The sequence below is a fragment of the Galleria mellonella genome, unplaced genomic scaffold (assembly GCF_026898425.1).
Source record: "Galleria mellonella isolate WM207_F2 unplaced genomic scaffold, CSIRO_AGI_GalMel_v1 utg1053, whole genome shotgun sequence".
In the NCBI taxonomy this organism is placed as follows: Eukaryota; Metazoa; Arthropoda; class Insecta; order Lepidoptera; family Pyralidae; genus Galleria; species Galleria mellonella.
In genome coordinates, this window is record NW_026441968.1 from 446,014 (window position 1) to 471,607 (window position 25,594).

At 38.1% G+C, this 25,594-nt stretch overlaps 3 protein-coding genes across 7 annotated transcripts in view; 1 reads left to right on the top strand and 2 right to left on the bottom strand.

Moving 5' to 3' along the window:
- Positions 1-612: 612 nt before the first annotated feature.
- On the bottom strand, positions 613-11,470 carry LOC113511139 (cilia- and flagella-associated protein 45). The gene is made up of 12 exons (XM_026894739.3): positions 11,302-11,470; positions 10,351-10,543; positions 9,385-9,586; positions 8,661-8,796; positions 7,828-7,963; positions 7,272-7,407; positions 5,853-6,031; positions 5,106-5,255; positions 4,005-4,109; positions 3,418-3,497; positions 3,023-3,119; positions 613-1,695 (listed from the first exon to the last, which is right to left on the bottom strand). The coding sequence occupies exons 1-12, from the start codon at positions 11,394-11,396 to the stop codon at positions 1,615-1,617; spliced, it is 1,590 nt and encodes a 529-aa protein (XP_026750540.1). The 5' UTR covers positions 11,397-11,470; the 3' UTR covers positions 613-1,614.
- Positions 11,471-11,915: 445 nt separating this feature from the next.
- On the top strand, positions 11,916-18,748 carry LOC113511140 (S-adenosylmethionine mitochondrial carrier protein homolog). Its single transcript, XM_026894740.3, has 6 exons — positions 11,916-12,208; positions 13,439-13,559; positions 13,698-13,843; positions 15,152-15,250; positions 15,803-15,958; positions 17,101-18,748. Exons 1-6 carry the CDS (start codon positions 12,152-12,154, stop codon positions 17,377-17,379), a joined length of 858 nt encoding a protein of 285 aa, XP_026750541.2. The 5' UTR covers positions 11,916-12,151; the 3' UTR covers positions 17,380-18,748.
- Positions 18,749-19,373: 625 nt separating this feature from the next.
- LOC113511087 (rhophilin-1) overlaps positions 19,374-25,594 on the bottom strand; it is a 139,013-nt gene continuing 132,792 nt past the window's right edge. For all 5 annotated transcript variants that reach the window (XM_052903441.1, XM_031912044.2, XM_031912046.2 and 2 more), the window contains 4 exons: positions 25,047-25,177; positions 23,379-24,037; positions 22,436-22,588; positions 19,374-21,774 (listed from right to left, as the gene is read on the bottom strand). In XM_052903441.1, the coding sequence (XP_052759401.1) occupies positions 21,577-21,774; positions 22,436-22,588; positions 23,379-24,037; positions 25,047-25,177 (1,141 nt within the window). In that variant the 3' untranslated portion in view covers positions 19,374-21,576. The remainder of the gene's footprint in view (positions 21,775-22,435; positions 22,589-23,378; positions 24,038-25,046; positions 25,178-25,594) is intronic.

Genomic DNA, 25,594 nt, shown 5'->3' on the forward strand with positions numbered 1-25,594 from the left:
CCAGTTTAGGAAATATTTCAGTGCTAAGTATATCTCCAAAAGAAGCAGGTCTGAATTTAGATCTATTTTCAGCAATTTTCTTTTGTTTAACAGGGCATTGCGGTGATACACTTGTGTGATTTCCATTGCAGTGTACACAAATAGCGTTTTCCATTCCAGTTGTACAAGTTTTATAATTATGCTCACCTTTGCAGATGCTGCAACGCTCAGAATTCTTACAGAATTTAGCTAAATGTCCATACCTCAAGCACCGGTAGCATTGTTTAACTGGTGGTATATATGGAGTGACATTGTGGCGCCAACCTCCAATATCCAGATATTCAGGTAATACAGATGCAGCAAAAGTAATTGTCACGGTTAGAGTTGGCTGTAACACATATCCATGAGTCAAGGTATTTTTTCTTAAAATTCTTTTAATAGCAATAATTTTCTTAGAACTCGATATCATAGTATATATTTTTTTATTAGATATATTTGTAGGTACATTTCTAATAACGCCTGTAACTTCTGTTGAAGAAGCAGGAATACTGGCCTTAAAATGGTAGTCATTTAAAAAAGTTTTATTATTTAAAAAAGCATTGGCTAAGTCTGGCTTTTGAAAGTATACTCCGATTTTGAATTTATTTATAGATCTAAGATAAGTTACCCCTTTATTAAATCGTTTTAAACAGGAGGAGAGTGAGAGCAAGTCTCTGGATCCAATGGTTTTCTGACTATCTGAGGATTCTACAAAGACAACAAATTCTGTCCCAGGGGATTCCTCGGGATATCTTCTAATATAATCTGTGACGTAGTAAGGTTTATACTTATCGGCCTTATCAATTTCAGATTCTGAGTCAGTAGAAGTATCTTCCGAATATATATCCTTGTCATTACAAGGTTCATGGTCTACATCACCTGAATCGTCATCTTTTTTTTTCCTTTTTCTACAACTGCGCTTCCCCATGAATGCTAATTATATTACTGTCGCTGAATTTAGTGAAAATATAATATTTTATTCAATAATAAGAATTGATAGAGATAGTTTTAATAAATTAATAAAAAAAAATTAAAAAACCCGCTTGTTCTTATTCGAGTTTCCCGCCTTTTTTTTTCTTGGTAGTTTGTATTCATACAAATTCTTTTTTTTTTTTTGGAGTTGGTACGCGGGCGAAAGACCGCGCGAGTTTTTTGAAAAAAAAAAAAAAGCAACAGCTGAGTTTCTTGTCTATTTTTATTGGCTGTAATTCGGTCCAATGGGTGGTAATGTGAAATAAGACTATTCAAAAACACTTTAATATAAATTTACTTGAATAAAATATTTCATTCTTTCCTTTTGTTTTATTCACATCTTGGGGCGGATATGTAGGTACACCAGTAAATTCTAGAATGGGTATTGGATGTACCTACTCGCCGTATTATTGTTACAGTATCAATTTTTTTCGTTTTTTGATTCATATTCATTTGAGAAAAAAAAAAAACTTACTTTTTCTCCTGCTAATAACTTCGATTTCACCTGTATATATGTAGTTAATATTTCTCCCGCACTATCTGCTACCCTGGTACTAGTGCTCACCAACTTGCATAAGTGTAAACAAACTACAAAAAACACACACACGTATAAAAACCTTTCCCCTAATACCCATGTTTTCCTAGTGTCTGCTCTACTTCTTTGACATATTTCTCGGAGATTTTTTGTTGTCGCATAGCCGCCACCTGAAATGTAATTAATATATTATTTATCTAAACAATCCTTTGTTATTTCTCTATTTTTTTTTTATGGCTGAAAATGGTATGGTAACCCCGTCCGCGCTAACGGGATACGCTGGCGTAGCACCAGTGAAGGGTGATAGATGGGAATGAAAACAGGCCAGTTAGCCCATCATGATGAATTCATTAGGAATTAACCACGATAGTTTCCAGGGAGAACCGCGAGGATGTCGACCTGGTTGGGTATATTGCTAGCAATGGGATTCTCAGTCTCCATTACTAACAATCCCTTTCCCCCCTGTCATTTCTCTATTGTACACGGGCCTATCTCCATATAAAGACGATATTATATTCTAGTTTTTTTATGGGTGATAATGGAATGGTAACCCCACCCGCGCTATCGGTATACACCGGCGGGGCACCAGTGAAGGATGATAGGTGAGGATGAAGCAGGTCAGTTAGCCCATCGTGACGAATTTAACAAGAATTGTTCACGATGGTTTCCAGGGGGAACCACGTGGAGGTCGATACACTATATCAGGTCGATCTCCACGTGATTCTCCCTGGAAACCATTGTGAACAATTTTTGTTGAATTCGTCACGATGGGCTAATTGATCTGCTTCATCCTCACCTATCATCCTTCACTGGCGCCCCGCCGGTGTATACCGATAGCACGGGCGGGGTTACCATTCCATTATGACACATTAAAAAATATATATGGTTTTTATCCATAGTACAAAAAGATTTGTCTTATAGTTTTACGACCGGCCGCCTGTCTGACGTCAACCCTCTTTGGGAATACATACATAAATAAATAGATATAAATATTACTATATGAAACAAGTAACTGTAGGTAATAGAAGAGCAAATATCAATCTATGACACAAACAGAGTAAGCAGCGAGATTAATCATTAAATACCTGAAGTTTCAAATTTGATACTGGCCTTTGCATTGTTTCATTGTTAAATAAATTTAGCTATTTTTATTACCATAATGCCTAAAGTATCAAAAATGATACCAAATGTTTTTTCAAAATAAATATATAAAAATATCGTATTGATTTCTTTTACTATTTTTCCCCATTAGTAGACACAGTAAAGGGTACACTTATATATTTTTTAATTTGATTTAAAAAATCAGACTTTTAAAGGTCAAGTTTAAAGGTAAAGTGATTTATTCACTGCGTCATAAGGCTGAAATTACATTGGCGTGAAAACTCTGGGTACTTTTTTTTGTAATGGGCGAGACGAGATGGTAACATAGCCCGCTCTATCGGATGGCGGCTTACTCACATCATCAACAAGTGCCACACATTTGAACACGATGCTTACCTTCTGCTTGATGACCTTCCTCTCGTACTTGTCCTGCTGCTCTTGCTCCAGGCGTAGCGCCACGCCTTCGTTGTGTATCTTCTCTCTCAACTCCGCCCTAAGAAGTACACCAATAAATAAGTTTTTTTTATACTACTTAGAATGGCAAACAAGCTGACGGCCCACCTGATGGAAAGTGGTAACCGTCGTCTATAGACATGAGCAGTACCGTGGACATAATCGCGATATGTGTGTGTGATACCCCCCATGCGTTGCCATTCCTGAGGACTCAGGTGTTATTTCTCTGTACCCTGTAAATTCACACCATATCCCACCCTTCAAATCGAAACACAGCCATGCAAACACAACTGCTTCACGGTTGAAACACGAATGGAACAGAAATTTTAAATACACACCTAGCACGCTCCTTATCGTTGATCTGCTTCATAATCTCTTGTCGATGTTGTTCAATAAGAGCTTTACGTTTGTCTTGTAACTGTAAAAAAAAATTACAATTTAAAATCAGTAACTACCGCTGTTGTCTGAACCATGTAGAGGTCAAGGCCCCATAAGTTGTCTTACCCCTTTTTTGGCCAACCTTTTAAATATATACATACAAACAACATACCAAAATGAGGGATGACCAGCAGCGTCCCTTTTAAAACATCACCAAAACTTAACTGCGATTGTTAACTCTACTGCCAATCATGGAAATCACTAGTAAACCTGTTCTTTTGGGGACGGCCTATGTTCAGCGGTGAACAATTAACGGCTGATATGATGAGGAAGGTTTCTGAACCATATAATACTGCCATATTCCATGTCACCCATCTTTTGGCCTTCTACCTGAACTGTGTTTCAGGTGATGAAAACTAGGAAGTTCCACGACAGAAAGGAGAGGCCCAGAGGTCCTAGCAGACTTTCTCCGGTTCTCTGTACAGTCTTTCACCCTGGTAAATCACCTGCTTAAATTCCTCACAGATACACATACAAAACTACTTACAGCCTTCTCTCTTTGGATAAACTCTTCGTTTTGTCGCGCCGCATTGTTGAAGCTTTGCTCATCTTTGGCGATTTCCCGCGCTATCAGACGATGTATATCCTTGATCTGTAAGTAGATCTCTAAGTTATTATTTGAGATATATCCCGTCATGAGACAATATTTATTCAAACTTTTTTATCTATTAAAGTGCGGCTGAAATATTTTGAACTTTGATTATGATATTTAAAATTACAAACAGACCGACGAATCTCCTGATCGAAAATTATAATCGTCATTTATAGGCATATATAATAAAATACACTGTGATACCCGTTGCCATTCTTGAGGATTATAGTGTTTTTTATGCAACTTAGAATGGCAAACAAGCTGACGCCCCACCAGATGGAAAGTGGTAACCGTCAGATATGGGAGGGGGGGGGGAGGGATTGTTACTAATGGGGCCAAATTGCCTCATAACTAGCAATATATTCTATCAAGTTAACCTCCTCGCGATTCCCCCTGATAACCATCGTAATTGATTTATTATTGAACTCGACACGAAGAGCCAACTGACCTATTTCATCTTCACCTATCATCTGTCACTAGTGCCTCGCCAGCGTACACCGATAGAGCAGGCGGGGTTACCATTACATTATCATCCATTAGTAACCGTCGCCTATAGACATGAGCAGTACCATGAACATAACAAAGTATACGGTTCCATCCATGATACCCCCCATGCGTTGCCATTCCTGAGGACTCAGATGTTATTCCTCTGTACCCAGTAAAATCACAGCCATATCCCACCCTTCAAACTGAAACTATGCTATGCAAACACAACTGATTCACGGTAGAAACACGAATTGGACAGAGGTATCCAAGCAAACAACTTTACAAAGTCTCCTTGTCGTGTTATGCCTTGTCTTATATGAAGGCAATTAAATTGCCATATCCTATCCTTGAAACTGAAATTCCGTATAGAATATAGCACCTTGAAACTGAAACACAGTCATGAAAACAGCTGCTTTAAGGCAGAAATACGAATGGAATATAAGTAATCATGACGACCTATGTACAAAGTCCTCCTCTAGTAAAACTTGGATATAAGTGTTTTCCAGATACCTGCTGGACTCTGGCTTCATGGAGCTGTTTCATCTCCTTATTCCTCTTGATGGCAGCCTCCCTTTCCCGCCGCCGGTACTCTCGTTCCACGTCCTCCTGGATCTTTAAGTTGCGTATTCGTTCCAGTTCCTCCTTCAACTCTTGTTCTGCCTGTAAAAAATAGTCACAGGTTATGTGGCCAAAAATCATGAATTTCATAAGTTATACTACTGAATAATATAGATCTTTATAGGCAACCCTCGATTATCGATGGAAATCATAAATATAAACATATTTGAGTACATTATACAACACAAAAACCCTTATTCTTATGGCACAAAACCTGAACACCCTTGTCTAGAAAGTCCCCTTTTGTTTTTTTTTTTGCTTTATAAGTAATAAAACAAATTTAAACAATATACACCTAATCACTTATCTCAATTGTAAACCCGTGTGGTTTCCATGTGGTCCTGGCCAGAATAGGCCACCCCTTCCTTTCCCGTGGGTGTCGTAAGTGCCGACTACGGGAGGGCGAGAGATTGGCAGCAGCGTTTCTCTTAAAACATCTTCAAAGCCTAACTGCGGTTGCCGCTCCGCCTGCTAAGCGTGGCGAAACGAACTACTGGCAAAACCCCTCAAGGGGAGGCTTATGTTCAGCCGTGGACAGTTAAAGTCTGATATGATGATGATGAACTGTACGCTCAGATAAGGTAGTTAAGGTTATTTATCGATTTATTGACGTTCCGCTATTTAATTGGTTATACTTACCTTTTGTGCTTTAGCAATGTGATCAATCCCCTTTTGCTTAGCTGTTTTAATAGCTTCAGCCTCAGCCCTGGCCTTCATCTCCCGTTCCTGTTTTTGCTTCAGGAAATTTGCGATACGAAGATCCATAATTCTTTCTTCTTCGTTTTGAAGTTGTTTATAATATAGTAGTTCAGTGTTGCCTGGGATAGAAAGGTTCGAAGATGATTTGTTAAAGCAATAAATTAGATTCAGGTTTGCTTCTTATTCGGAAATAATGAATAAACAAAATAACATTTATTACTTGTCGTGTGGTCCCGGCTTTTGTTTTTTTTTTTGCTTTATAAGCAATAAAACAAAGTTAAACAATAGACACCTAATCTCTTATCTCAATTGTAAACCCATGTGATTTCCGTGTGGTCCTGGCCACAGTAGGCTACCCCTTCTTTTCCCGTGAGTGTAGTAAGAGGCGACTAAGAGAACTTAATGGTCGAGACATTGACAGCAGTGTTTTTCTTTAAACATTTTCAAAGCCTATATTTGTAGTTGTTAACCCGCCTGCCAAGCGTGGCCACTAGTAGCAAAGCCCCCAACCACTCCTTATGGTGGAAGGCTATGTTGAGTAGTGGACAGGTAATGGCTGATATGAAGATGACGATAAATCACATTAATTGCCTGCTTCTAAAGTTAAGATATTTTGTGTTATATGGAAATAGGTAGCCAATATTTGGCGGCACCCAGAACATCCAGACACGCGCAGAATTTAGGAAAGATCATTTCCTAAAATCGGCCCGACCGAGAATCGAATCGAGAACTTCGTTATGTAAAAAAATGTGGATTAGGGGTTAATAATATCTATATATTTTAGTTACAGTATGTATATATATATATATATATATATATATACCGGCCCAAATACGACGATGATAAATGTCTGTTATCCAATATTTATTGTCAAAATGAAAAACCCGATAGAAATTAATATAACACACAACTTACAACACACAAATTACAACATATATATGCAAAAAAAAGCGAGATAACATAAATGATAAAAAAATACACAAAGCTAAATACAATTTTCGTTTGTGAGTGTGCCATAGCAATACCGCACACATACACACACCACAACTCAGTTTATTGTTTCGCCCTCAAAAGAGCAAAGCACTGATATTCTGTTGCGGCCAAAGGGAATAGGGTAACAATAAAACAACACTACCAGATTATCCGTACAATAAAAAGATAGATATACGGTAAACAGACAGATATGACAGTCTATCTAGCAGACAAATGGAACATAGAGGTAACTTGCTGGAATGTCTAACTTTTGCCTCTCAATTAAGAATTTTTGGAAATTAATTTTGAAAATGGACTCTGGATCTAATTTATTATTCAAGCCAATCTTTAATTTACCAAGTATTATTTTGTAGTCAGATGTCTTACCCTGGTCAAGTATCTCCTTGAGTTTGGCCTGCCTTCCCTGTTTCTCCTTCAACTTTTGCGCCTCGTCAATCTGCATCGCTATGTTGGCTTGGTTCACTCGGATACTCTCTTCTTCGATACGTTCTGCTTCCATTATCTGGAAAAAGTCATATTTTTTTTATGCAACTTAGAATGGCAAACAAGCTGACGCCCCACCTGATGGAAAGTGGTAACCGTCGCCTATAGACATGAGCCTATAGCCGTCGCCTATAGAGTACCATGGATATGACAGAGTATACTGTTTCGCCCATGATACCCCCCATGCGTTGCCATTCCTGAGGACTTAGGTGGCATTCCTCTGTGCCCTGTAAATTCAATGCCATATCCCACCTATCAAATTAAAACACAGCCCTGCAAACACAACTGGTTCACGGTAGAAATACGAATGAGACAGAGGTGCTCAAGCAAACTACTTTTGTACAAAGTCTCCCTCTGGTATATGCATTAAAATATTCTTCACTTACAATATCTACCAGAGGGGGAAACAGTAGTTTTTTTCTCTTTGGTGGCTATTTACCTTAGCAGTTTCATGTGCCTTTATCTGTTCTTTGAGTGCGGCGAGGTTCTGCAGCCGGAGGTTGTGTCTACGCTCTTCTTCACTTTCAGCCCGATGCACCGCCGATGCGCGATTCTCTTCCATTATCGCGTCCAATCTGATATGAGCAGTGTTATAAAATTTACCAATATAGAATAGGCCACTTCTTCCTTCCTCTTGGGTTCCCGGTTTCCGTCCTAAAGGGCTACTAAAGGAACATAACGGTAGAGGAATAGGCAGCAGCGTTCCTCTTAAAACATTTCCAAAAGCCTAACTGCGGTTGGCAAGCCGCTTGCACAGCGTGGTAAGTACTGGCAAAACACCCCTTATGGAGAAGGCTTGTTCAGCAGTGGACAGTTAACGGCTGAAAGGATGATGATGATGATATAAAAAGCAATGCTGTTCTATTTTGATTTTGAACGAGACGTCTTTTAAAACTGGCAAGAGACTGACTGGCCAGAGGGAGACTGTACAAAAGTCGATTGCTTGGGTACTCTGTCCCATTCGTGTTTCTACCGTGAAGCAGTTGTGTTTGCATGGCTGTGTTTCGGTTTGAAGGGTGGGATATGGCGTGAATTTACAGGGTACAGAAGAATAACACCTCAGCCCTCAGGAATGGCAACGCATGGGGGGTATCATGGGCGAAACAGTATACTCTATTATGTTTATGGTACTGCTCATGTCTATAGGCGACCGTTACCACTTTCCATCAGGTGGGCCGTCAGCTTGTTTGCCATTCTAAGTTGTATAAAAAAAAATAACCATAAAGAAGAAGCAGTGTAAAAATAATTAAATAAAAGTAACATGATGGTCACCTTTTCTCCTCTTCGTCGAGTTCCTTCTTGATAAGTTCCTTTTCAGCTATCTGAGCGTCCCGTATGGCGTGGCACTTGGACGCTAGGATGATGCGGTTGCAAAGGCGAGGACCCTGCATGTTGTCAGCGCGCAGCACTGAACAATAGATAAAACGGAGCGTCAACCATCATTTACAATATAGATTTCTGCTAATTAACTATTTAGTTAAATATTCTGCATTGAACTAGGTGTTATTTTGTGGAAGTTCGTATCACTGGTTAGTTGGTTTAGTTTATTTAAGTTTAATTCTGCTATAATGGGTATCACCTGTGCGTACGATGTCAACACTCGAATCTATTCTTCACATCATCATCATTTCAGCCATTATATGTCCATTACTAACCATAGACTGCCAAAAGGAACGGTCTTAAGCCACCTGCATCGACTGTTTCTCAGCAATGTATTTGAGGTCATCACTTTATCTAGTGGAGGGGCATTGTTTCCTCCTATGGAATTGTCAGCACAACGGTTTCCCTTCTCCCCTATTGAATCGGTTAGGTTATATAATATACCTAGGTATCTGGTTGAATAAAAACCTATAGAAATAGTACAACTCTTGTATTGTTTTTAAAGGTGATAATAGTTACCTACACCATAGAGAGACCAATACCAAGTAAAATATGACGTAAATGGAATCGTCAAGAAAATTACAGCCTATACTAAAAATGTGTGTGTGAGGCATACTTTCAGCTCGTGAAAGGGTGTGCGCCGTCTGATCAGGCCCCTCGAGCTCGGGGTCTGCGGTGCCAGTCGCAGTTTCAGCGCCGGGCTGGGGCAGAAGTTTCTCCTTTAACATCTTCTTTCTCGCCTCGGATTCCTTCGCCGCCTTTTGTATAGCTGCTTCTTGCGCATGCATGGCTTGGAGTTGTTCCTCTTGGGTTACAATCTAGAAAATATGATATTTTAGTCACCAGATCAGCGAGACATCATGCTTGAGTCTACCTCTGCTCGATTAATGTTTACGCGTGAGGCAGCTTTTTTTAAGGGGTGCAAATGGAATGGTAACCTCGCCTACGCTGTTGGTATAAACTAGCAGACACCAATGTGATGATACGCGAGGTACACTTCTATTGGCATACCACAACCACAGATAATATAAAGAATTAATCATAATAATTATTAGTTATAGTGTGGTTTTTTTAATAGGTGACAATGGAATGGTATCCCGCCCGCGCTATCGGTATACACTGGCGGGGCACCAGTGGAAGATGATAGGTGAGAATGAATCTTGGCCAGTTGGTCCACAATGATGAATTCGACAAGAATTAACCATGACGGTTTCGAGAGGGAACCGCGACCTGCAAGGGTATATTGCTAGCAATGGGGCTGTTAGACCTCATTACTAACAATCCTTTTCTCCCCTGCTATGGGGTGGTTAGAACTTTATTACTGACATGAGATTGTTAGTTTTTTCTCCCAAGCAGTCGTGTACCCTGTCAGGTCGACCTTCATGTCTCTCCTGGAAACCATCGTGCTGAATTCCAGGTGTATTCATCACGATATGCTAACTGACCTGCCTTTTCATTCTCACATATCATCCCTCACCTGTGTCCTGTCAGTGTATACCGATAGCGCAGGCGGGGTTACCATACCATTATCTTCCCACAAAAAAAAACTGTATTTCACTTAAAATTAAGTTTAAGAGTTTACCTTGGCTCGTTCTTTGAGCTTCTCATATTCCTTCTTGTGCATAACAGCTGGATAGAAGTTAGGTTTGGCCTTCGGCACGAGGAGGCTCCGCCAGCCGCCATTTTGCGGTACCATGGTGTGCTCCCGTTTCGGTAGCTCGCATTTGTGTATTGGTCGCTTCGTTATGGGGAACTTGAGACGGCATTGCGATGGTCTGTTAAAAGTATCAATGAATGAGTATACTTGCATTATACAATATAGAACAGGGGTTCCCAAACTAATTTTGTTTACTGCCCACTTTGAGAATAAATTATTTTTAGCGCCCCCATTTTTTCACACCTACCTTTTTTTAATCTCTGTTTAATTTGGTATTTTTTATTTTTAAAATGGCAATCCTATAATATCTAAACAAGTTATCTACTGTTATAACTAAACAATGCTACTTATTAATTCACTTAAGAACAGCAAAGCAATCACCACCTCCTTAAAACCACTATTATTTCAAGATCAACAAATCACCCCCCAAGCCTCTACACAACGCCCCCATTTTTTTTGGGTCTCTTACCGCCCTCTTTAGGCCTGCAGCGCTACAAGGGGGCGTTATCACCCACTTTGGGATAGGCTGATATAGTTTCAGAATAACTCCAATTTGAATCGTGATGGAGGGGAGGAGAGTTGAAGGGAATAGGAGACTCTCTGAGGGGTGATTAAGCTGTTCAAATTACGCCTCAACTTACTATGGTCGCCGCTTCGATCCCCGCACACTACCTACAAACATCGTGAGTAGGTTTGTTTGTGTTAATCTGGGTCGTTTTTTACATTTTATATAGAAAATTATTGTTTATTTTTTAATACCATTAAGGTGGCAAACAAGCAAACGGCCCACCTGATGGTAAACAGTTACTGTAGCCTATGAACGTCTGCAATACTGGTGAATATTAATTTATGACAATAATACTTTTTACTACCCACCTGTGCAGTTGATAGCATCCAGGGTCGCTGCCCTGCCGCACACTGTGATAAGGAATGCCGTCATGAGGATTCTTCACTGGTGGGACTTTTGGCATTATAAATTAAGTAAAAATTAATAAAAAGTCTGCTTTAACAAATAAAATCTAATAGTCTATATGACGATAGATACCTGCCCACTGTTAACGGTTGCTTAGTTACGCATTTTTATATTTAAAGATGTAATTTCATTTAGGTATATGAAATTAATATGATTTAAATTACAATAGTTATGTATGACGCTATAAGATTTTGAATAATCCACTATTTTTTAGTGGTACGTCTGTATCATATCAGAATACTACTATATTTAGAGAAAGTGCATTGGATTGCATGGTTGCTATCCATTGTTTAATATTATAATAACTAGGTAATTAGAATGAATATGGTTTATTATTATGAATACAATTTCAATGAATAAATGATTTTAATTGAAGCTGTGTATTAGATAATATCTGTGCCCAAGATCGCTTTAAAAATTAAGACATCCGTGTTTTTTTTTTTAAATGTCGCGTTTGTTGTCAATGTCAATGGTCTTGTTATATAATGTCAAAATTGTCATTTGTCAAACTCACATGTTGAGGATACGAAACAGTTTTTGTAGTTTTACGATTTTGAAATTAAATTAACAAATTAATTTTTTTTTTGCTTATGATATTAATTTTTATACTAATCGTAATTGACTCTTCCAATAGCTTTCAAAAAATTAAATTCGATTTTAATTTCTGTCTCCCCCAGAATACGTGTATTTATTGAACAGTTACAAGAGTATGAAAATTCTATTTAAAATTCATATTTATAAAATAAAATCATAATGGAATCTGCAGATAAACACAGAACATTAAAGTCTACCTATTTGGCACCTTTACTGGTAAGTATTAACTCAATATTTTATACAATTATTCAATTTAAAAAGCTTTAAGGTTACATCATCCTCATCATTATTTCAGCTCTTAATTGCCCACTGATGAATAAAGGACCCTATATATTCCTCCTATATATAGCCTGAAACTTACATTATATTCCTATTAAAAATATGTTCAAATGATAGGTTTAAATTTAAAGCAACTTTTTTTTATAATGTTACTAATTGGAAATAAGCTGATGGAAATTGTAATCGTCAATTATATTTTTAACGGTCCAAAAATACCCCCTTCTAATTATAGGTTTTTTTTTTGTAAATAATAAAAATTAATTGTAATTTTTATATATTTTACTTGGCGTTTAAATAATTATTATTAATATGTACTTATTTCGTATATGTATTTTAATATATGTACCAGTTGAAATAAAGATGATTAGTTTATTTCAATTAAAAATATTTGTATTATTTTATTACATATTTTTTTGATTAAATTTTATTCATCTATATTAATATAATAAAGAGAAAATTTCATTGTTTGTTTCTAATGGATAAATCCAAAAACTACTCGGCCAAATTTTGAATATTCTTTTACTTATATAAAGCTACATTATCAGCTAATAATATAGGCTATATATTATTTTGGAATATTCTATATACTTATGTGAAACTGGGCCGAATTGCTATTTGATAATAATCATATAATGTAACTAGCGACCAGCCCCGGCTTCGCACAGGTGCACATTACATTACATCACATTAAAAACCTTTAAAATTATCAGTGTTTCTCTACAATATTATGCATGTATTATGCATATAAACCTTCCTCTTGAATTACTCTATCTATTAAAAAAACCGCTTCAAAATCCGTTGCATAGTTTTAAAAATCTAAGCATACATAGGGACGGACAGACAGCAACTTTATACTGTTTTTTTTTTATACAACTTAGAATGGTAACCGTCGCCTATAGACATGAGCAGTACCATGGACATAACAGAGTATACTCTTTCGCCCATGACACCCCTCATGCGTTGCCATTCCTGAGGACTCAGGTGTTATTCCTCTGTACCCTGTAAATTCACACCATGTAGTGATGTGATGTTTCTTCTTCAAATAACTAACAAGTAACACCCTTTGTAATAAAGAAAAGTTAAAATTGCTAATAGTTTGGAGAATTTTATTCTGCTGAAGTACCATAAGATGTATTACTTATGCTCTTTACAATGAATGTTCTTTAGGGAGGTGCTATAGCTGGTTTGTCTGTGGACGTAGCACTCTATCCATTAGACACGTTGAAGACTCGTCTGCAAAGTGAACAGGGCTTCCAGAAGGCAGGAGGCTTTAGAGGCGTATATCGTGGTATGTAAACTTTTACAGATTAATATGTTTATCAGTTATATAATTATTTCTATGAAATTCACATTGAATACATGCTGATACATCTCAGCATTTATTGATGCTGTTTTGTTTTAAAATACATTTATTCTTATTGCACAGGGCTCCTGACTGTGGCCACCAGTTCGGTGCCCACGACCTCACTTTTCTTCGTATCTTACGAGACAACCAAGAAGTTGGTGCAGCCGTATGCTCCGACGCAGTATACACCACTCGTGAACATGTTGGCAGCCAGCGTTGGGGAAGTGGTGAGTGGTCTATTGAATAGAATAGAAATAAACTGTACTAATTTATTTTCAAAAATACCACATGCATATTATGTAATCTCCTCTAGTCCCAAATTAAACAGTTTTTTCTTTCAGAGTTTATACTTTGGCTACTAGACAACTGTTAGGAATACGATTTTTTTAAGTAAAAACTTCTTTAGATGCATTGGGCATTTGTTGACATGGTAAAAAACCATATAACTTCCAAAATTGTTACCGTAACCTTCACCTCTGACGCTTCAAAGAATATATTCGTAATTGTTCAAGTTTTCACTCGTTTTTACTTCTGTCTGCACTACCGGAGTGCCACTGCCATTTTTTCCTATATACACCTTTACAGATGTAATAAATACTTATTATAGCTAGCCACTACTGCTATCATGCTTGTCTGCGAAGCCTTAAAAAATCTAAGCGCCATATTTAAATCTACAGTTTTGGACAACCATAGACTATAGAATACAATTCATAAGTTTTGTTTTTTTTTTTCATTTCTTTCTAGGCCCGATCTAGAATCGAGCACGAAACCTAATGCGACATGTTTACTAAGATATGGCCACGAGGATGGTTGTTCTGGTCATGACTATTGTTATGAATGGGATAGTCAGACTCGTTTATGGGGTTACACCCATTAGTAATTATAGTCGTAAATATATATTTAAATTTTAAATTAAAAAAAGACTTATTGAATAAAGCCAAACACACTAAACGATTACTTGAATGACAAATGTATGGTGTTAGTCGATCATGCATGGGTTTTTTAACGACCTTGTAATTTTAGACATAGTACATTTAAATAAATACACAGATAATTCAAAAAGTATTTTTTTTTATATAACTTAGAATGGTAACTTTTTTTATAAAACAAGCTGATGGCCCACCTGATGGAAAGTGGTAACCGTCGCCTATAGACATGAGCAGTACCATGGACATAACAGAGTATACTGTTTCGCCCATGATACCCCCCATGCGTTGAGGGCTCAGATGTTATTCCTCTGTACCCTGTAAATTCACGCCATATCCCACCCTTCAAACCGAAACACAGCCATGCAAACACAACTGCTTCACGGTTGAAACACGAATGGGACAGAGGTAGCCAAGCAAACGACTTTTGTACGAAGTCTCCGTCTGGTAAACTAACTAACTTTTGAGTTTCTTGCGGGCTCTTCTTAACAGATAACAGCCTTCCGAACCATGCAGTAAATTAAAAAAAGATGACGAATTAAAAGTGCTTGTAAACAATTGTATTTTAATAAAGGTAATTTCTATTTTGAATTTTTATGTTTTCCGCAGTTGGCGTGTGTGATAAGAGTGCCCACAGAAATAGCAAAGCAACGCAAGCAGACGTACGTAGGCAACAAGGCACGCAGCAGTATATCTATATTGTTAGAGGTACAGTGTACGTACTGTTTTTTTAATGTGTGATAATGAAATGGTAACCTCGCCTGTGCTATCGGTATACAATGGCTGGGTACCAGTGACGGATGATAGAATGAGCATGAAAGCAGGAAAGCAGGTCAGTTAGCCCATCGTGACGAAACAAGTATTAATCACGATGGTTTCCAGGGGGAACCGCGTGGAGGTCGACCTGACAGGGCTTGCTAGCAATGGGGCCATGAGTCTTCACTGCTAACAATCCCTTTCCCCCGAGGTATGTACTGTTGGTGAATAGAAGAGCTTGGGGGGGGGGGATTGTTAGTAATGCTCCATTGCCAGCAATATACCTTCTCAGGTCGACTTCTAGGTGGTCCCTTGGAAACCGTCGTGCTGAATTCCAGGTGGTTTTTCATGTCCTGCTTTTTCATCCTCACCTATTATCTCTTACTGGTGCCCCGCCAGCGTATACAGTTAGCGCAGACGGGGTTACCATTCCATTATCATCCATTAAAAAAAATGGCTTCTATATCTCCCTGTATAAATGTTAAAGTGACTTATTTTTTCTAGGCTTATAAAGCGGAGGGTTTCCGCAAGGGTCTGTACCGGGGGTTCATGTCGACAGTGGCGAGGGATCTTCCATTCAGCTTCATAGAGCTACCTGTTTGGGAGATGCTGAAGTCGTCAATCAGGCAGCATAATGATGGACAAATCAGTACTTTACAGGTTTGCTATTTTCATTTATCAGAATTCGTAATTGATAAACGTTGGCGTGGTGTTTGTGGAGAGCTTTCAAAATAAGCTTGTGCTTGGGTTCTAAGAATGTATTAGGGGGTACGGTATGCTTCCGTCAATTATTTATTATTGATTGATCGACCGATTGATTGATTGGTTGGTCGACCGATTGATTGGTTGGTCGAGCGATTGATTGGTCGACCGATTTATTGATCGATCGATCGAACGATTGATTGATTGGTTGGTCGACCGATTGATTGATTGGTCGACCGATTGATTGATCGAATGATCGAACGATTGATTGATTGATTGGTCGACCTATTGATTGATCGATTGATCGAACAATTGATTGATTGGTTGGTCGACCGATTGATTGATTGGTCGACCGACTGATTGATTGATTGGTCGACCGACTGATTGATTGGTCGACCGATTGATTGATCGATCGATCGAACTATTTATTGATTGGTTGGTCGATCGATTGATTGATTGGTCGACCGATTGATTGATTGGTTGGTCCACCGATTGATTGATCGATCGATCGACCGATTGATTGATTGATCGAACGATTGATTGATCGACCTATTAATTGGTATCAGGATGTACGGCATGCCTTCGCCAAGGTGAGCACGGTCGTACCATCATTGATTGATTGATGAATTAACTGATTGATTGCTTGATTAACCGACTAATTAATTGATTAATTTTTCTTCTGAACAGCAAGTTTGAATTTGTATCTAATATTGTGTGTATCCCTGCATAGAATGGGCCACTCCTTCCTTCCCCGTGGCTTAGAATGGCAAACAAGCTGACGGTCCACCTGATGGAAAGTGGTAACCGTTGCCTATAGACATGAGCAGTACCATGGACATAACAGAGTATACTGTTTCGCCCATGATACCGCCCATGCGTTGCTATTCCTGAGGACTCAGGTGTTATTCCTCTGTACCCAGTAAATTCACGCCATATCCCACCCTTCAAACCGAAACACAGCCATGCAAACACAACTGCTTCACGGTTGAAACACGAATAGGACAGAGGTACCCAAGCAATCGACTTTTGTACAAAGTCTCCCTCTGGTATATCTGATTTATACATACAATACAATTTTGTAATTTATTCATATATTTCAGAGTGCTCTGTGCGGTTCTGTGGCGGGTGGTTTCGCCGCGGCCGTGACCACGCCGCTAGATCTGGCCAAGACCCGTATCATGCTGGCCGAGGAGTACGCAGTCACCCGCAAGTTGCGCATCAGGCCGGTACTGGCCAGTATATATTTAGAGTCCGGCCTGCGGGGCCTGTTCGCGGGTGTAACGCCCCGTATGACCGCATTTATGATCGGCGGATTTGTTTTCTTTGGCGTGTATGACGATGTGAAGACGCTGATTGAGAGACGCTTGGATGGCAGCTAGCGAATGTAGTATATATGTTATATGCAACTTAGAATGGCAAACAAGCTCACGGTCTACCAGACGTAGCACTAATTGTGACCAGCTTAGCTATGGCTTCCCTCGAGACTGCTGACCTTTGTATATACCTTCGTGGTGAATTCCATAAGAACGAACCACGGTGGTTTCTGGGGGAACCTGATAATTATCACTAACAGTTCTTCTTCCTGTATATAGTGGCTGTGATAGAATATATATCGCCACCGCCAAGTCGCACCTGTACTGCTCAGTTTGCTCCCACTTATCAAGCTATTTCTCTGATTGCTCAGCAGCCAGATATTGATATATTTCATGACAAAATAGATATATTTTTTAAATGTTATTAAAAAATTTTGGGATACTGTTAGTGTGGTGAGTAATTTATAAATAAATAAATAAATACATAAATAAATAAATATAATGCCCCCAGGCGTTCGTCGCGTGGTTCCTTATAACACAGGGTACCTTAGCATGAGGAGCAGGCGATCGGTGTGGTTATAGAGCAATTATAAGTATGCATTTATTTATACTTATTTATTTACCAGAGGGAGACTTAGTACAAAAGTCGTTTGCTTGGACACCTCTGTCCCATTAGTGTTTCTACCGTGAAGCAGTTGTGTCTGCATGGCTGTGTTTCGGTTTAAAGGGTGGGATATGGCAGTGAATTTACAGGGTATAAAGGAATAACACCTGAGTCCTGGGGGGAAAGGGATTGTTAGTAATAGATGATGGGCTAGCTGGCCTGTTTTCATTCTCATCTATCACCCTTCACTGGTGCTCCGCCAGCGTATCCCGTTAGCGCAGGCGGGGTTACCATACCATTTTCACCCAGCAAAACACCTAAGTCCTCAGGAATAGCAACGCATGGGGGGTATCATGGGCGAATCAGTATACTCTGTTATATCCATGGTATTGCTCATGTCTATAGGCGACGGTTGACGGTCGAGCCTCAAAAACGAGTCAACTTTTTGTCAGCTAACTGTCAAATTAGCTGATTTGTTTTTTTTTTATCAGTGTTCTATATACTTACGCATAAAATGTATTTTGACGTATTATTTAATAAATAAAATGAGTGTTTACGCATTAAAAAGATGCAATATTTGTAAGACAAAATAAATATAGAAGTTATAAAGGAATCACTCGTAACTATTTATCACGCAAAATTGTATGAAAAAGTTGACCCGTTTTTTCTCGAAGCATTTATATGGAGACACTCAAACTATATAATTTAAGGATGTGGCCTAGATTTATTTAATATATTATAAAAAAAATTGTGACTGTTTTTGTTTATTGTTTTTAATTGCATTTGAAATTTTAATGATTAAAAATTTATTAATAAATAATTTAAAAAATACATATTTGTTGTTTTATTTATTGGTTTTTGTTAAGATGTTTGGATGGAAAAATAGACGAGAACTTTTAATATTTCTTATATTTTATTCTAATACATATTCTAGACATGCGACGCAAGTGACAGAGGAAATCAGAGAGCGAAATACAATATGGCGTGCGCCGAGTTATTCTTAAAGCGATAACAGATGGCGCTACGTTTATTACGTTATTTATATTCCATCTGTGTCACTGCTCTGATCCAAAATGCACACCTCTCTCTTCTAAAACCTCTCTTTTTATTACTTTCTTGTATATATTCTAAATTCTGATTTAAATGAAAGCAAGAGGGAAGAGGGAGACTTTGTACAAAAGTCGTTTGCTTGGGCACCTCTGTCCCATTCGTGTTTCTACCGTGAAGCAGTTATAATTGCATGACTGTGTTTCGGTTTGAAGGATGCGATATGGCGTGAATTTACAGGGTATAGAGGAACAACAATGGCAATGCATGCGGGGTATCATGGGCGAAACAGTATACTCTGTTATATGCATGGTACTGCTCATGTCTATAGGCGACGGTTACCACTTTCCATCAGGTGGGCCGTCAGCTTGTTTGCCATTCTAAGTTGTATAAAAAAAAAGCAAAATAATACCTTTATATAGACTTTATTATTCCAAAGACTTTTCAATGATTCATAACAATTTATACATATTTCATACGATAATAGGTTTTAACTTACTTTATACAGATATACACTCTTACAATAATATCTAAGTAATCTTTATACAAAATCAATAAATTTTAAATTGTGACAAAGTTTCAATCTAAAATGTATTGGTTACATGTCATTATATTTTTGGGTGCGATCAATTGTTATAAAAAAATAAAATTATTGACTTACCAGATCGATCACAACCAAAATTTATATATTTACTTCATAATCTATTATTTTTTTTATAATACTGCAAATATATATTACTCAGTTGACAGTTTCGTTCGATATATTAATACCTAAGATTATATAGATAGAGCATAGAGCCTCAAAAACGGGTCAACTTTTTGACAGCTAATTGTCAAATTAGCTGACTCGTTTTTTTTATTAATGTTTTATATACTTACACACATAATGTATCTTGATATATTATTTAATAAATAAAATGAGTGTTTACTTATTAAAAAGATGCAGAAATTACGAGACAAAATAAATATAGAAGTTATAAAGGAATCACTCGTAACTATTTATCACGCAAAATTGTATGAAAAAGTTGATCCGCTTTTCTAGAAGCATTTGTATGGAGACACTCTATCTATATAATCTGAGATTAATACAATATACATACATATAATTACAAAGTATTAAATTAATAAACAAAACGATATGTCATTATTTTTTTATTTTTAATTTGATTTCAACTCCAAGGTCATGATATAATATATATATATATATATATATTATGATATGTATATGTATTTGCTTACAAGCTGGACGGTAGGCTATTCGATAGAAGCGTTCGCAACTAAATTAAAATTCACTGTGCACGTCTTTCAATATAAAGATGCGACAGTTCACGTGAACAAAGATTAATAGTGATTACATATAAGCTTGTATCACCTCGATTTAAAGATATCGAGAAGTCTTTATTTCTGCTGTAACTAAATTTGTAGTTACAGTTTTTGGCGTAGGGCGTAAAAATGTTTTGTTTGAGGGAGAAAAATGAGAATAAATTAACAAGGTGATACGAGATTATATATAGAAAATAGCTTGGCAAGCATTTAGTATATATATTTGGTTTTCGAAAATATTTTTTTAAATTTGTTTTTAGCTTATTACAACTAAACAAGAATAAAAATGTCATTAATATATACATATTTTTATATTACCTGATATAACTATTATAATATGTATATATACCTATTATATAAAAAAGTATATAGATGTAATTTGAAATGTGCTTGCCAAAATTAAATAGTTAAGATCCTTAAGGTAAAAATAAAAGAAAATATACTTTGGATAACTTCATAGCCCAGACAAAGGTTCCATAAATCTATCTATATATTTAGGAACCTAAATATATAATAGTTGCATAATAATATGCCGATTACAGCTGCTTCTTGTCGTTGTTTCACTGCGATGTTATACGAATGATAATGAAGACCCAAAAATCCATGAAAGCTCAAATCAAACGGACATTACAATCCAGTAATTAAATGATTTTGTGATATTAAAGATCTTCTATCTCACTCTCATGCGTTTTATGCAAGGATTAAAGTTTTCATTACCTTGCTACACCACAATACGAGTTGTTTATAAAAGACGTTATAAATGGTGACTTGACCAAGGTTCAATTTATTAATTTCCAGTTTTTGTTTAAATGTGTAATATCCATTTGGTTTTAAGCTTGTTACTAACATCCTATGATGAACATGAACCGGTTACCTTGAATTCAAATCTTTAAGACTACAGATACTAGATATAGATGGCGCTTTTACCTTAAAAATAGAGATTACGTAGCTCACGTGACAAGAAAAATATTTTCGGTTTATGAAGCGTAATTTTATTTAATAGTTGTGATAATAAGGATTCCTTTTATAAAACAAACCAATCGAGTTTCTTACGTGTCTAATTCAACTTCGATTATAAAATCAGTTTCCTGTCACAGGTAGGTGGTACTGTTAACTTAACATCGACTTTTTCTATACAGAAAGTGCTATCTATTTAACGACATCGGTGACGATATATCAGTCGAACTACTTTGCATAATTCATCATTTCCATTCCAGTCGACCTGACTGAATTGCTGTGCCCTCTAATAGATGGCGCTATACATTGCACAACTGGCCGATAGATGGCAGTTATCTGAATATTACGTTGGTATGGGACCCGCGGTGGGAGCTCGTGTCCCTTGTGGTGTGTCGCCTAAATGGATTCCAAGATGGTGCCCGTCGTGCTGAGGACCGCGCTGTGACGGCGGTGGACCCGCTGGACGCGGTGGAGGCAGCTGATACTGAACCCTGGTTGGAGTTCGACTGACGAGGGGTTTCTGGTGACGCCTGTGGGATTAAAATTTTTGTGTGCGATCAATTAGTTTTGGTTCTATCATTAGCGTATTTAAAATTATTTCCAGTCTCTTAAAAAGTCATGTATTCTGAGATGTGTTTGCGCATAGTTTAAAGCTCCGCTCGCATTCTGAGGTAGATGTCCAGCTGTCGAGTCAGTATGGGAACCTTTGGAGTCAAAGTTGAAGAGAGTTTTCTAATGGATGGTATGATTTTGTGTTTTATTTTGCCGCAATAGATGCTTGCCCGATTAACGTTCCTGTTTGTTTCTAAAAAATAATAATTTTTTTGACTGCTTGGCTTTGTAGTAATTAGACTCCTAGACCCTGACTTAAATGAGTAACTTTATATCGTTCTTTGTTCTTAATATTTCTATCTATGACAACACCATACCATATCAGCCATTAACTATCCACATCTGAACATAGGCCTCTCCTATTATGGGGGCGATCCCCCATTGCTAATAGTTGCCATACTTGGCAGGCGGATTGGCAACCGCAGTTAGGCTTTGGTGATGTTTTAAGAGAAACGCTGCTGCCCATTCCTCGACCATTAAATTTCCTTAGTCGCTTCTTACGACTTCCACGGGAAAAGAGAGGGTGTCCTAATTTATGTCGATACCATACGGACATATGAACAATGCTAGTGCCAATACCTTCAGCGAGCTCTTGTCCATGGGCGAGGCCAGCCGCATGGTGAGCGTGTCCCCGCTCTGCTGTATGAGCCTCACCACCTCATCGTGACCGCTCCACTTGACGTCCTTGTCTCCTATTGAAATGATGAAGTCACCTTCGCGCATACCACCGATCTGGAATGATGAGGATTTAAATTTAACTATGATCACATTACATACATAACATATATATATCGACCTAGGGCATACTGCTATTGGGTCTTTAAGGCCTAATTACTAAAAATCTCTCCCCCCCAGTTTCCTTCGTTAGCAATATACTCTGTAAAGTCGATCTTCACAAGTTTCCTCTAAAAGCCATCGCCGTTTTTTTTTAATGGATGATAATGAAATGGCAACCCTGCATGCGCTAACGGTATTTATTGGCGGGGCACCAGTGACGGATGGCAAGTGAGAATGAAAAGGCAGGTCAGTTAACCCATGTGATGAATACACCTGTGATTTAGCATAATGGTTTCCAGGGGATACCACGTGGAGGTCGAACCTCACGGAGCGGTTTCTTCAGGGTCGATGGTCATCAGGTAAGCCATTTGCTTGTTTGTCACTTAAGTGGTATAAAAATATACTATTTCTTAGAAAGAATAGTGTCTTACATCTTAATGCAGTATTAGTCCCATGTGTATGTTAAATTGCGTTCAAATCCGTCTAGCCGTTGATACCTCATGGAGGTATAAACAGCTGGACGGTATAATCATTGAAAAATTTACCATATTTTAATATTAGTAAAATTTGAAATTGGATTTTTTTCCTCTAGACAAGTGGCAAATTAATTTATCGGTTTTTATAAGAAGATACCGAACATTGTTGTCTCTTTCTATCTCCCGCATGTGGTAGCGAAAATATATCTACTGTATACTTACAACTTGTCTAGAGGAGCTTTAAGTTTATATAGTAATGTTTCTCTTACATCAGCCAACGAGTTGGGCTCCACCGCAGCAATGATGACCGGTGCATCACCTCGCACCGAGAAGCCAAACCCGTCATCATCTGACTTAGAGTTAGACACGTTGTATTCGCTCGCCACCCTCCTCAGCTCTCCCTTTCTCCTCTCCCTCCCACTTTTCACCTTCCCATTGACCGCCTCGTGTTTACAACTCCCATTTTCGGTGCCCATTATAAATTCATTGCTAATTTTATTCTTATAATTATAATCTTTGTCATAATCTAGAACTTTCGGGTGATACTCGTAGTTGTTATTATTGTAACTATTGATATAAACGCCATTTTGTTTCATTACTCTGTGCAGTTTCTTCTTCTCGTATTCGTCTGTGTACTTCTCGTCGCTTCTTATAACTTGGTTGTAGTATGTGCTGTTATCTTCGGATCTGTCTCTCTTTTCTGATCTCTTCCCGTTTCTATCTTCGAACTCTTCCAATCTCCCGTTTCGTCTCTCAGATCTTCTGTTTGTTCGCTTGTCCCCGTTCTTCTGGAGCTGTACTAGTCGGGGTGCGCTCCAGTGTCGCTTTGCGGAGAAGATTGCGATGGGTCCTAGGGATTTGAAGAGGTCTTCCACCCGGTGCTGCGCGAAATCCGGTGGTGTCAGCGATAGTTGGAATTTTGATGATGCTGTGGAGTTAGGTAAAACAGAGAATATCATAAACGTATTGGATGTGTGTAAATATTGGTAATCATAGACGTATATTGGTATTAATAGGGGCCGGATGAGCCGTGCCCACGGAGCCAGAGGAATAACGCCTGAGTCTACAGAAATGGAAACGTATGGGCGAAACAGTATGTCTGTTATGTCCATGGTACTGCTCATGTCTAAAGGCGACGGTTACCACTTTCCATCAGGTGGGCCGTCAGCTTGTTTGCCATTCCAAGGTTTAAATAAAAGATAGCTACATGATTCTGATAGAAGGAACACTTCTAGAATAAATACTTCTAGAATAATAGATAGTATAAAATATCTTTTCTTTTTTCAAAAATTGCCAAAGATTGCCACATATAAAAAATCTTTTTTATATGTGGCAATCTTTGGAGATTAAGATTGTAGTCTCTGCTTTCCTTCTAAGGAAGTTGGGGTGAAGATAAATTATGAATAGCTATAAGAAAGCTAAAAAACTGTAGAAGCAGAGATGGACAGGGGACTGAAGCCGTGACAGAATGGCTAAGAGAAGAAGAGAGAACAGTTGGTAGACCACCAACCCAATAATTGGATAAAATAATACGAATAGCGAGAAAGTAGTGGATGAGATTGGCATAGGACTGTTACCAAAGAAGGACTATGCCCAGCAGCGGATTAATGGCTGAAGAGATTATACCAGAGGGAGACTTTGTACGAAAGTCGATTGCTTGAGTACCTCTGTCCCATTCGTATTTCAACCGTGAAGCAGTTGTTTGCATGACTGTGTTTCGGTTTGAAGGGTGGGATATGGCGTGAATTTACGGGGTACAGAGAAATAACACCTGAGTCTTCAGGAATGGCAATGCATGGGCGAAACAGTATATTCTGTTATGTCCATGGTACTGCTCATGTCTATAGGCGACGGTTATCACTTTCCATCAGGTGGACCGTCAGCTTGTTTGCCATTCTAAGTTGTATAAAAAAAAAGATAGTTAAATATATACTCACGATGTATGTGGGGTGCGTCGATGAGGTCGGCAAAATCGGGCTCGTCGACGGCGGCGGCGGCGCGGTCCCGTGCTGCCCTCTCGAGTTGAGCGCGAACAACTAAAGATAGCGCCTCCTTATTGCGCAGCTCTCTGTAACAGCACCATAATATTTTAATATTATTTTTAAAACTAATGGTCAATATTGACACGGCTGGTGTTGCAGGCGTTCATAGGCTATAGCAGTGTTTCCCAATCTTTTTTGTGCCAAGCCCCACTTGAAGTTATCTAAAAATTTTATGCCCCCATACATAATTGACGACTCTAATCGCCCAGTTGATATTTTGGCAACGTCAAACGAAATTATACCTAATAAATATATACAGCATTTTATTAATTTACTTTTATTTGTTAAATTTGGCACCGATATCTACTCGTAGCATTTAAGTGCAAATCTACTCGGAGCAAGAGGGTTAAAATCGCTTTAAGTTCATTTTTTGATTCCTCCCCCCCCCCTCCACTTAACTATCAAATTGCCCTCCTGTGGAGCGTCGGCCCTACGTTGGGAAA